Source organism: Chionomys nivalis, chromosome 23 (assembly GCF_950005125.1).
Source record: "Chionomys nivalis chromosome 23, mChiNiv1.1, whole genome shotgun sequence".
NCBI lineage: Eukaryota > Metazoa > Chordata > Mammalia > Rodentia > Cricetidae > Chionomys > Chionomys nivalis.
The window spans coordinates 35,614,452-35,626,784 of NC_080108.1; the positions used below are offsets into that span (position 1 = coordinate 35,614,452).

General features: G+C 49.9%; 1 protein-coding gene across 1 annotated transcript in view; it reads left to right on the plus strand.

The window, feature by feature from the left end:
* Nucleotides 1-12,333, plus strand: part of Slc6a5 (solute carrier family 6 member 5) — a 51,785-nt gene that overhangs the window by 19,348 nt on the left and 20,104 nt on the right. The window contains exons 8-11 of the mRNA XM_057756672.1: nucleotides 2,197-2,329; nucleotides 7,494-7,628; nucleotides 9,309-9,412; nucleotides 12,036-12,160. Coding sequence (XP_057612655.1) covers nucleotides 2,197-2,329; nucleotides 7,494-7,628; nucleotides 9,309-9,412; nucleotides 12,036-12,160 — 497 coding nt within the window. The remainder of the gene's footprint in view (nucleotides 1-2,196; nucleotides 2,330-7,493; nucleotides 7,629-9,308; nucleotides 9,413-12,035; nucleotides 12,161-12,333) is intronic.

The following is a 12,333-nucleotide window of genomic DNA, read 5'->3' on the forward strand; positions in this document are numbered from 1 at the left end:
ACAGTCTTCCCTCCCTCCCTCCCTTCCTCCCTCCCTTCCTCCCTCCCTTCCTCCCTCCCTCCCTTCCTCCCTCCCTTCCTCCCTCCCTTCCTCCCTCTCTCCTTCCTTTCCTTTTCTCACTCTCTTCCACCTCCCTTTTTCTCCACCCCTTTTCCCCCTTTACTTCCTTCTGCCATCCCTTCTTTCCTTCCTTTCCTTTGTCCTTGCTACCCTTCTTTCCTGGCTGGTTTGAGACTCACAAGCATTCTCTTGCCTCAGCCTTTCTGGGCCTGGGCCTACAGGCATGAGGCTGCATGTCTGGCTGCATTTTGTCCTTTCTCTGTGAGTATTGTTAATGTTGAAAATGGGGTTCAGGGTTACTAGAAGCAGCTTAGCTGGGAAGAGTACTTTCTGAAATGTTTGTGGAGGAGGGCAGTGTAAACTTCCTGGAGGGGAACACAGTGTGTTATGCCCGCCTTGCACGGAACCCCCAAAACCACCACAGATCCAGTATCGGATACAAACACACTGGGATTTGTTTACAAGTTAGCTAACTTGGACCAGACCTTATTCAGACACACACCATAGCAGCAGGTGGGGGAGAATGGCCCCGAGGCTTCAGGGTAGGGGATTTTAAAGGGGGAAACCGCAAGCAGGGTGTCAGAAGCCTTGACATTTGGGGATTGGGTAAAGTATGCAAGTTTTGAATTTGTAGGTTGGGGTATAGGGGAATTTCAAAACAGTGACTGTCAGCAGACAAGAATTTCTAAGCAGCCATTAATCAGAGGATGTTGGAAGCAAGCAGATGTTGTTTGAACACCCTGCTGGGTCACTTTGACCAGGACTGGCACAGTTTCTTGGGGCTGTTTATGCCTTTGCTGGGCTGCATTCACCCCCTAGTTAGGTCCTGTCTAAAATGGAGTTCTTTCTCAAAATGGAGTTTGTTCTGCTTCTTCATTATCCTGAGTGCAGATGTGGTTGGTGTGGACAGGACTGTGAATGAATGGAATAACAAGGCAATGGAGAAGGGTGGGCTGAGGCAAACTAAAGAGGTGTCTGCCAGCTACCAGGAGGTCAGGGTGCCTGGCTCTACCTGATCTGTTTTGAGGTGATATGAACCAGTGCTGTTGGTGTCTCCAGTGACCCACTCTTGGTTCACTGAAGTAACTTTGCACCCTAAATCCTCCGTCTCCCAAGTGCTGGGATGACAGGCATGCACCATCATGACCTGTTCATGCCGTGCTGGGGATTCAAACCAGGACTGCATGTGTACCAGGCCAGCACTCTCTAGTGAGTATTTTCATATTTCAGTCAACAGCAGCCTTGGAGCATGCGTAGTACAACTTGAACAATAATGCAGAGGTGCATTTTGAGTTCCTGCGGTCTACCATTCCTAGTTTCTAAAGCTGGGAAGTACAGTGCTGCCTGGATGCTCACTCGTGAAAAGCGGATGGCACAGAAAAGCCTGGCATCATTCTTCACTCTTCAGACTTTCTTCTTTTCAACAAGATTGAGTGTGTGTGTGGGGGGGGGAGGAGGGAGGGAGAGAGAGAGAGAGAGAGAGAGAGAGAGAGAGAGAGAGAGAGAGAGAGAGAGAGAGAGACTGCGTAAGTGTATGCCTATATGGATATTAAAGGCTGGAGTTTTGAGTGTTTGTGGACTGCTGGGATCATCATATGGGGATTGGGATCCTGATTCCTGTCCTCAGGATTGTAGAGTCAGCCCTCTTAACCACTGAGCAACCTCCCGAGTGCTGAGGTTGCAGGCACGTGGGTCAAACCCAGGACTTTGTGTATGTTAGTCAAGCACCCTAACACAGCCAACCCACCAGCCCCTCTGCTGTGCTTTCTGTGTGGCAACTCCAGATGTCATGCCAACTGTCTGCACAAAATCTATGTACTGGCCACACATGGCCTCCCAGCTCACAGTTAAAGAGATCAGCAGTGCTCAGTAGGCAGCTGGGGGCAAGAGCCAGGCCTGCCCATCCCTTTAGTCTGTCTGATGAGGTTTCTGGATGAGGCTGTGGGTGGCATTGGATGTGTTTAAACCTGGTTCTGATGCTTTGATGGGAGGTTAAAGCTTGTAGATCCTCACTTTCTGTCCCCTCCCTCCCTCCCTCCCTCCCTCCCTCCCTCCCTCTCTCCCTCCCTTCCTCCCTCTCTATTCTCCTCCTTCCCTCCCATTCCTTTTCTTCTTCCATTTCTATTTGACCCTTAGGTACTTTGTGTTGAAGATTTCTGCAGGGATTGAATATCCGGGTGAGATCAGGTGGCCCTTGGCCTTCTGCCTCTTTCTGGCTTGGGTGATTGTGTACGCATCGCTGGCGAAAGGAATTAAGACATCAGGAAAAGTAAGGACTTGGCTTTATCTGAGCTTGCTTCCTTCCCCTCCTCCTCTTTTGCTTATTTTTTGAGACAAGGTCTTTCCTCCCATGGCCTTCCAAGCCCCTGGGGTTTTGTAATGTCTCTGCTTGAGATGTGACACTCCGCAGAGCTTTTGATTTACTCTTAACTTTTCCCTCCCCGCAACAAACTAAAAGCCAATTTTCTCATCTTGGCTATTTCAGAGGATTTTTATTTACTCAGTTTGAAGGTGAAAGTTGTTGAGTTGAGAGATTAAGTTTAGGGTGTTTTAGTTCCAACATTGTTCTGTTTGAGCACTTGCTAAAGGAACTATCAGGGCCCATATATTCTCTAAGATCAGTTTTCCAATCTGTAATGTGGGAGTTGTGATTGAGACCCAAAGACCCCACTGACTCAGGATGAACACTGTGGAAGATAGAGGATGTTGGAGGCACCATGCACCCATGTCTGGGCTGGCCTGTGCTTTCCCGATAGCCTTGCCTCTCATGGCTTGGACTTGAGCTGAATGGCAGTTCCATCTTCTATAAGGATGCTTAGAGCAACCAGCCAAGTGTCTGCTCAGCCACAGTCCCACAGGCTAGAGATGGAGATGATGTGGCCTGGCCATGGTCCACTGGAAAGGCTGCAATCACTTCTAAGCTGTGTAACTATGGACACAGCAGTCAACCTTGGGAGCCTGGGTCTTAATCCTCAACTACCTAACTGGGGATGGTAGCCCACCCCCTGTAGGATTTCCACAAGGGGATAAGAATGCGCGAACCTGGTGTTCATCCAGGGCTTCATTAGCGGTAGTTCCTTTCACTTCGTTATGAATGCCCGATGGGCTAGTGGTCATCCCGTGGGCATTTCAGAAACAGTGGCTTCACTGGGGAAGCACGAAGAACAGGCACCTTGTGGAGAGCTCCGTGGGGGGCATGGCTGACAGTTCCAAGTGCACCAGTATCTCAGGCCTGCACGGGTCCACTGGTTCCCTTCTACACACAGACTGTGTTCATCTAGCTGCCCACGGGCACACAGTTTGTAAGTAGCAGCAGGGACATTTGAACATGGATGGCAAAGCCTAGAATCTACATGAGTTTCTCTGTAAGAAACCATGGGTCCCCATTTGCCTGAACTGTCAGGGTGCCAGGTATAGAAGGAGCTGTGGGCTGCGTTCCTGCCGCCCGGCTCCCGGCTGCCTGGCTAGCTTATGCCCCCAAATAACAACACACAAATTGTATTAATTTAACTACTGCCTGGCCCATTAGTTTCAACCTCTTATTAGCTAATTCTCACATCTTGATTAACCCATTTCTAATAATCTGTGTAGCACCACGAGGTGGTGGCTTACCGGGAAAGATTCAGCATGTCTGATCTGGCGGCTGGCTCCGGAGAGGAGAGGCATGGTGTCTGTCTAACTTCCCTTCTTCCCAGCATTCTGTTCTGTTTACTCCAGCCACCTATGTTGTGACCTATCAGGCCAAGCAGTTTCTTTATTAATTAACCAATGAAAGCAACAGATAGACAAATGACCTTCCCACATCAGCCAGGTCTCCTGGCCTGTCTCAGCTCTATCACTGATATTTTGGAAAACCCTAGGGTATTTCAAGGCCTTATTGTGCTTGTTTGCAAAAATCTAGCACTGAAATAAGTATTCTGCAAGGTTTTTTGTTTGTTTGTTTGTTTGTTTTCTGAGGCCGGGCATCACTGTGCAGTCCTGACTGTCCTGGAACTTTTATATGTCAGCGACCCTTGAACTCATAGATTCCCTGTCTACCTTCTAGGTGCTGCCTCTGAGTGTGCATCCTCACACCTGGCCTCTAAGATTCTTTTCTGCGCCAATTATCTGTGCTTTTGTTGGAACATCATTACAGTTGACTCTTTCAAGTGGTTAGAGTTTAATTTTTTGGGCTGGATTTCGTGGGCTTTGGGGACGACAAAGTTGAAAGCACTCTGGAGCCAGGAAGTTTGTCATTGACGCCTGGCATACTAATCCTGTTTCCCTTAGGAAGGTTTCCAATAGAATACCAAGGAAGACTTGCCACCAAATGAAGATTGCCTCCAGGAATAATGAACTGCGCTTTCTTATCCTGACCTGAGTTGTACTGCCATAAATCAAAGATAGTTATTTGAGAGCCAGAGAGAACATGGAACTGAGGGGCTCATATGTGACATGAGATTCCACAAGCACTGCCCAGGCCAACAGAGACACCCTCTTTCCCTGGGGTGATGTGAGCCCAGTTCTTCTAGTGCAGGCCCTGAGGGAACAAAGTTGGTTTTTTGGAGACATGGCCTTTGAGCAGGTAGAGCTTCGCAGGTGAGGTTAGGTAGCCTAAAGGACCCCAAGGTCGCAGGCAGACCCCCTGGCCCCTGGGCTACCTGTCCAGAAAGTTCCAGCAGCACAGCAGAGCAAAGCTGATCACTGTCTGAGTGAGGAGGAAACCAACAGGGGTCAGGCCAGTCATTGCCCCTCCTCCAAGCATGACTCATTGGTGCTCATGGTTAGTCTGACAGCATGTGAAACAGGTACGCGTGGAAGCCTACCTGACGCAGGAGAGAAGCATGCCGGAAGTCACCACCTGCTCCCCGCTCACTTCCAAAGTGCAAGCCCAATTCTACTCTCTCAGTTCACCGGGAGCCAAGGAGCTGGGCCACTTACACACGGGACACGGATAGGGTGAGGGGTCTCTCTGTGCCTGGGGTGTGCATTTAAGGAGACTCTCATGCTGGCTTGTAGGTCCCTGCATGTGGCACCTACCAAGGCCTTGTGTCCTCGGCACCTCACGTGCCGACCTCCAGCTCCCAGCCCCCATTCCTGGTCTGGCAGCTCACAGAATGACACATAATGTCCCTGATGGCTTTGGAGTGGCTTCAGGTTTGGATCTTGGTCCATGAACAGAATATTTAACCCCCGTATTGTGTTTGGCCTGGGTCTCAGCGTCTTGTGCCACAGTGGCCATGTGGGAACAGCGGCTCAGCAAGCTCAGCTGTGCCAAGTGAGAGGTGGGGTCCTGATGGTTCCTCCCGCAGGCCACTGGGGACTAGAGAGTCTCTTCTCTGTGTCCTCCGGTAGCCTTCCCTTCCTATCAGCCCTAGGTGGTTCTCATTTACTCCTTCTCTGGTGGAGGTAAGAAATGAGCCTGAATGTGACCAGGCCCTGCCTTGTAGCGTCTCCTTTTCCAGTTTTGCCTCACAGCTGGGAGGCCAGTGCAGCCAGCTTGGGGTGGACTGATTTAATTTCCCCCCAAGGTGTCAGATGTCCTTGGATTTTGGAATGCTTGTATGCAAGGCCTTCGCCTTTCCTTCAGACTTAGAGGGAGGGGACAGAAGTAAGTTTGGAGATGTAGGAGGGGGTTGGATGCTGGCCCGACCTCACTTCTGGGACCAGAGGGAGAAACAATGGATGTTCCTTGGGTCAGAGGAGAGGTGACTTGGTTAGCATGGTAGCAGGGGAGGAGGAGGCAGCCAACTCCTTGCATGTCTGTAGTCAGCAAGTGAGGGCGTGGCTTTGAGTGCCTTGGTGTCTCAGTGTTAGGAAGCTTCACCCTGAAGTCCTTGATAGGCTCCCAGTCCTCTTCCTCTTTGACTGCCCTATCACGCTCCTCCAGCACTCCGAGCAGAGCGCGCGGATATTACCAGCTGCAAGTTCTGACACTTATGTCCAGAGAGCTTTAACCACTCCCCTAAGTGACTCAGCTCAGAAGTGGAGGAGTCAGGATTTGAATCAGGCCCCTGTGACTGTGGAGCTGGGCAGGCACAGTTCACTCCCCCACCCCATCTACTGAGTCTCAATCTCAAGCCCTCCCTTCACCCTGAGGCTTGATTGGCAGGCAACAAAGTACTCCTAACTTATCCTCCTTCAGCACATCCCTGAGGTCTGTTGATGTTTCTCCAGATGTTCTTTTACTCAGTCCTGCCCCACTTCCAAAAGCCACAGCTACCTGTTTGCACTCTGGGCCTCCTGAGCCCGGACCTCTTGCAGCACCTCTAGCTACCTGCTCTCCACCCTTGGCTCAGGCCTTCTGCCATCCTAGTGGTGAGGGGGGAGCACCCTTTGTGTTCCTGCCTTGCCTATATCTCCCCTCCTTCCTCTTCCCATCACGACTCCACACTTTGAGTTCGCCTTCATGCTCTGAGACCCAGCTCGAGTGACATCTCCGTGAATCCTTCAGTCACTGCATACTTCCCTGGAATCCCGCGAGCCTCCTGTGTGTGGCTCAGCCCCTATTCAGACACTGGGGCCTCTCCGTTATGTACCCCCTCTCTATAGAGCTGGTGACTGTCACAGCAGCCAGCTCACAGGAAGCCCTCTACAAATGCCTGCGGAACTGAGCTGTATTTCATGACTTTCTTTTTTATAAATATTTATTTATTATGTATACAGTGTTCTGTCTGTATGTATGCTTGCTGGCCAGAAGAGGACACCAGATCTCATTACAGATGGCCGTGAGCCACCATGTGGTTGCTGGGGACTGAACTCAGGACCTCTGGAAGAACAGTCAGTGCTCTTAACCTCTGAGCCATCTCTCCAGCCCCTTTCATGACTTTCTTATGGTCAGGCCCTGTACTGGGCTTCCACACAACAACCTGTATAATTCTCAGTATTGTCTTAGGACAATAACTCTGTATACACACACACACATATACATTAATATATATACATTAATATACATGTATATATATACACACGCATTAATATATATTAATATATCACAGCTATTTGAACTGAGGTTCAGAGGCTTTAAGGGCCTGCCCAAGGTCATACTTCAGTGTCAGAGATTGGATATCCTTTGGATAGAAGCGTGTCTAATTTTAGGCCTTATCTTTAATGTTGAAATTTGGGTCCTCCAGCGGAGACGGGGTAGGACTTTTGGTGAACACAGCACAAAGCCTCCCTTCCCACCTGCGCCCTCTCACACTGCTGATTAGTTGGTAGCTGTGTAGGGTGACATCTCCCAGGCTTGACTGACAGGAAAGGAAGGAAAGTACTCTGCACTCTTCCCTGTCTGGTTTCGACCTCAGTGTTTCGCCTGGTTCTCCAGTGCCGTCAGAGCTCAGGGAGAGCTCACTGTTGGGCATGTGTACCCGGGTGCCAGGTCCTCGGTCACCTCCCCTTGGTAGTATCTTCAGGGATGCCCGCTCACCCTCCTCTTCATCCCTCTGCCCTTCCAGGTGGTGTACTTCACAGCCACATTCCCCTATGTCGTGCTGGTCATCCTCCTCATCCGGGGAGTCACACTGCCTGGCGCTGGAGCTGGCATCTGGTACTTCATCACACCGAAGTGGGAGAAACTCACAGATGCCACGGTGGGCCCCTTACTCTGTTTCTAGAGGACTGGAAGCAGGGGTGGGGGGAACTATCAGGGATGGGCCACAGTCCCTTCCCCACATGGGAATCCCCATGCCCACTTCAGGTCTGGGAGATCTTGGTGTGCTAAGGCGTTGATGGGCAGATTCTGCCACTAGAGTTGTAGGGTATACTCTATTGAAGACCGGGGTCCTTTGATAGTCCTGGGTCACCTCATGCCATGTATCTGTTGTGAATTATAGCTTGTTGGAAGGAAGTGGAGCTTTGCTGGCTGGAAAAGCAGAGCACGGGCAGGTCTTTGATCTTCAAGGCCCTAGACACATTTGAATACTTCCTACACGCTAATGTGAGATCAGCACACACTTGAACTTCCTCCTTGTGTTAGGTGTATTGCACACCACACTCTCAAAAATGCACACTCATACAAGCATCCTTTCCTGTGAAGGGTGATTGTGTAACCGCAGACGAATCTCCTCTGCTTTCCTAAGGTACATTAAAAACTCCTGGCAAGGACTGGGTTTGGCTGCACGTACCACAGTTTCCAGACATGGTCAGCGTACACAAGATACTGGTTGGCGCCACTCTCGTGGTAGTTGGTTAAGAGCCAGTTTAAGCCTCGGTGATGTCATGAGGGGTGAAGGGTCTAGTCTTTCCTCTTTACCTTCCTTAGGGACTAGACTCCCCAGAATTTCTGGTGCACCAACCATCACATCAACATTCCAGGTAGCACAAAGGTGTGAGAGGAGAGGTAGAGAAAAGCACACCTCCTCTTGATGAGGAGAGACTGCAGAGATTCCACATAGTAATTTATTCTTACACAATTGGCTGGAGACTAAGTGACATGGTGATTTTCCCCACTGAGCCTCCCGATGGAGAAGCTGGACACACAACTTCTTTTCCATGAATCGTAGCTTTGTTTCTGAGTGGACAAGGAGAGTGGGTGCTGGCGGATGTAGGCTTTGCCAGCCTCATACTTGATATCTACCTTTGCATTGCCTCAAGTACATTAAAATTTTTATTAGACATTTATTTGTATGTGGTGTGTGTGTGTGTGTGTGTGTACACAAGTTTTAGGAGTCTGTTCTCTCTTTCTGCCATGTCAGCCCTGGTCCTCAGTTTTTGTGGCAGTGACTTTAATTTCTAAGCCTTCTCACCAGCCCCCTTAAGGACAATTTCAAGACGAGATTAAATTGATGAACATAGGTTCATTGTAGATGCCATATGAAGGTGGCCAGCAGAATCACCCTCCAGAGCCAGGCTCAGGAGGAAAGTGACCCCATGAAGTCTGTCCACTTCGTTGTTGCTCTGCTAAGACTGGCGACCTGCGGAATCTCAGGTTTTGAGTGGCAATTGTCATAAAGCATAGGACTGTCAATTGAAGCAGATTTTGTTTTGTATCCATGACTATATCTTGTTGCCGTTGATTGTCGCTTTGGTGTGTGACTGCTTTTTGATGTGGAGGGGCATGTAAGCACAAGTCTGCCCATAGCTGGTCCCAATCCTTGCTCGATCACACGGTGTCAGAATGTCCCAGCTAATTACTGCACTGGCTTCAGGCACAGGAGAGGCACAGCTTCCGTCTGTGTGCTCAGGGCTCTCCTGTCGCTAATCACCTCCATTTACTTGGGAAGGTGACACACTGGTCTCTCTCATGACATGACTCTCCCGCTTCTTTCCAGGTGTGGAAGGATGCCGCCACTCAGATTTTCTTCTCCCTGTCTGCTGCCTGGGGAGGGCTCATCACTCTTTCTTCTTACAACAAATTCCACAACAACTGCTACAGGTACATGTGGGCCTGACATCCAGAGGGAGAAGGCCCGCTAAGTGAGCGCAATGAAGCCTCCGCAGGCCCGCGAGGCAGAGCTAGAGCTACGCTAGGGCTCAGGAGGAGCCCCTGACCAAGGCCTGGTCACTGACTCTGTCATCTCAGCTGACCCCACCGACCAGGGCGCTGAGTGGAGAATACTATCTACAGGATGCAGCGTGTCCCTGGAGAGGTCACTGTGGCTGCTTGTGTCGTGTGGGAGTCCATGTATCCAGTCATGGAGTAGCTATGTGTGTAGTAGGGTCCCTGACCACTTGATAAAAACTTTTCAAGGGGTTTCATGGGAAAGCAAGCCTGATAAAGAGGAAGGGGCAGCGTGGAGCTAGGGGGCATTTAAAGATAGCATTGCCATGTGCTACACACGCAAGGCACAGGCAGGATGTGCCCCTCTGGACATCCGTCTTCTCCTCTGCAGAGCACAGAACGCAATGCTTTGTGGGTAAGAGGTGGTGAAGGCAGTTGCACATAGTAGGTACTCAATAAGCAACTTCAGTCACTGTCTTCATTCAGGGTCAGGGAGCCAGAGTCAGGATACAGAATTCAGCCCATAATTCCTTGAAGGCCAGGTGCCAGACTTAGGCATTTGAAGAGTGTTGGTCACACCGCTCAGTAGCTGCTGGGGCCAGCTGGTCTGGACCCCTTCAGAGGGTAGAGCAGTGCTGTGGACCTCACAGGAAACGAGGCCATGTGACCTGGCAGCAAGGGTCGAGGCTGAGAGCTAGATGCAGTTGATTCCATTTCTGTTCCACACCCTCCCTTGCCCAAGCTTGCTGTTTAGAAGCCCAAGGGTTGGTAGGGCAGGTGTTTTCTTCACATCCACTTTGTGCCAGGCTGAGTGAACTGCAGACGTCACCGGTTCTGTGTTCCCAGTTCCTGAAAGAGAGAGGTGATGTCATTGCCACCATTACAGTCTGAGCAGAAAGGAACTGCTCAGGGTCATTTGAGGTCATGCTACCACAGGAAGTATGCTGTCAAGTGGTCGCTACCAAGAGGGGGGGGGGGAAGAGGAGAAAGACCAGGATCCAAGATTCCAGTGCAGGCCCAATGCTCCATCTATCTGTGGCCTTACACTTGAGCCTAGGGCAGACTGCGAATCCCTGACTGTGCTACCTGCAGAAGACTCTAGAACGGTGGTTCTCAACCTTCCTAATACTATGTCCCTTTAGCACAGTTCCTTACAGAGTGGTGACCCCCAACCATAAAATTATTTTCGTTCTTAGTTCATAATTATTTTAATTTTGCTATGGTTATGAATCATACTGTAAATATTTGGGGAGGCTAGAGTTTGCCGGATGGGCTAAGAACCCCTGCCCTAGAATGAAGGCAGTGATGGCCGTCTCTTTCCCGTTGTTCCTCTTGCCCTTCTCAGCCCTGTGACCCTAGCCCCAGGATGCCGTCATAACGTGGGTGTCATCTCAATGACCCGCTGCCCTTCTATTCCACATACTGGGGTCCTGCCTTAGAACTCTCAAAGATTGCGTCACCTCCTTTTCTAGTGTGATGGCGGGTCATCTCCTATCATGATATCACCGTTACTTTGACCTATTATTACAAAAATACTTGACACTGGGTAATTTATAGTTGATAGAAAACTATCACTTATATGTATAGAGACTAGGAACTCCAGGGTCAAGGTGCTGGAAGATTCAGTGTCTGGTGAGGTCTCCCTCCGTGCTCCAGATGGTACCTTGTGGCAGCTGCCAAGTGGTGGGTGTCTGGGCAGCACACACCTCATAGTGTCTTTCATGAAGGCGTTGTCCTTTTCATGGGATAAAACCATTCTTCCAAGGCCCTATATTGTAATCTGACCACACTGGGGACTGAGCTTCATCATAGTCATTTGGGAGAGTCGCGAGCATTTAGCCGCTGTGAATTAGTTCTCCTAAGGATAAGGTGCTAAAGCTTCCCCCGAGAGATCCTAAGTGGAGTCATTATAATATTATAATATAATAAATATATAATATCTTTATTAAGTCTATGAGAATGTTCCACAATGTATTTCAGTCCCTCCTCCCAATCCACCCCCTTCCCGACCTCCCTTCACAGTGTGTCTTTTCGTGGTTAGAAGAGACTGTCTCACGGCAGACATCCTGGGTCTCTGGCTCTGGCGCCCTTTCTGCCCTTTCTTCTGTGATGGTCTCTGAGCCTTGGGTATAGCAGCTGTGTTACAGAAGTATCAGCTGGGGAGTTGGAGACCAGCACCTCACAGTCGTTCCCTGCCGCTTGGACAGTTGTGGTTTTCTTACATGGTCTCCATCTGCTCACGAACGCTTTTGAGGAGGTGTGAGAGCTATATTTCTATCTGTGGAAATAAGGATGATGATTTAGAACACAGTAGAAACGATGCCAGTTTAGGAAAGTGGCATTGGAGTCTCTGGGGACATTTCAGATTGACAGAAGGACATCTGGGCTCAGGACTGACTGCTTGCTTCTTTCCTTGCATGTACATACATGTGTGGATGACAAGCCCATGGGTGACCCACATGCTCATGGAGTACAGATACATGGCACACATTTGTCCTTCCCCACCCCTTCCTCCTCGCGAGGTTCATGTCACCAAACTCTGGTCTCTTCCTTCCAGGGACACGCTGATTGTGACTTGCACCAACAGTGCCACTAGCATCTTTGCTGGGTTCGTCATCTTCTCTGTCATCGGCTTCATGGCCAACGAACGCAAAGTCAACATTGAGAATGTGGCCGACCAAGGTACAGGGCAGTTTTCACCTCGCTATGTCGGGAACTTAGATGGATGGAGTTGGGGTGCTCAAGTATCCTGACAATGACTAAGACAGGCCCTATGGGAAGCTCATGAGAAAACCTTAGAGCTGACCTTTCTAAGGTTTTAGGCCTGTTTCCTCTTCCTCTATTATTTTTCCTTT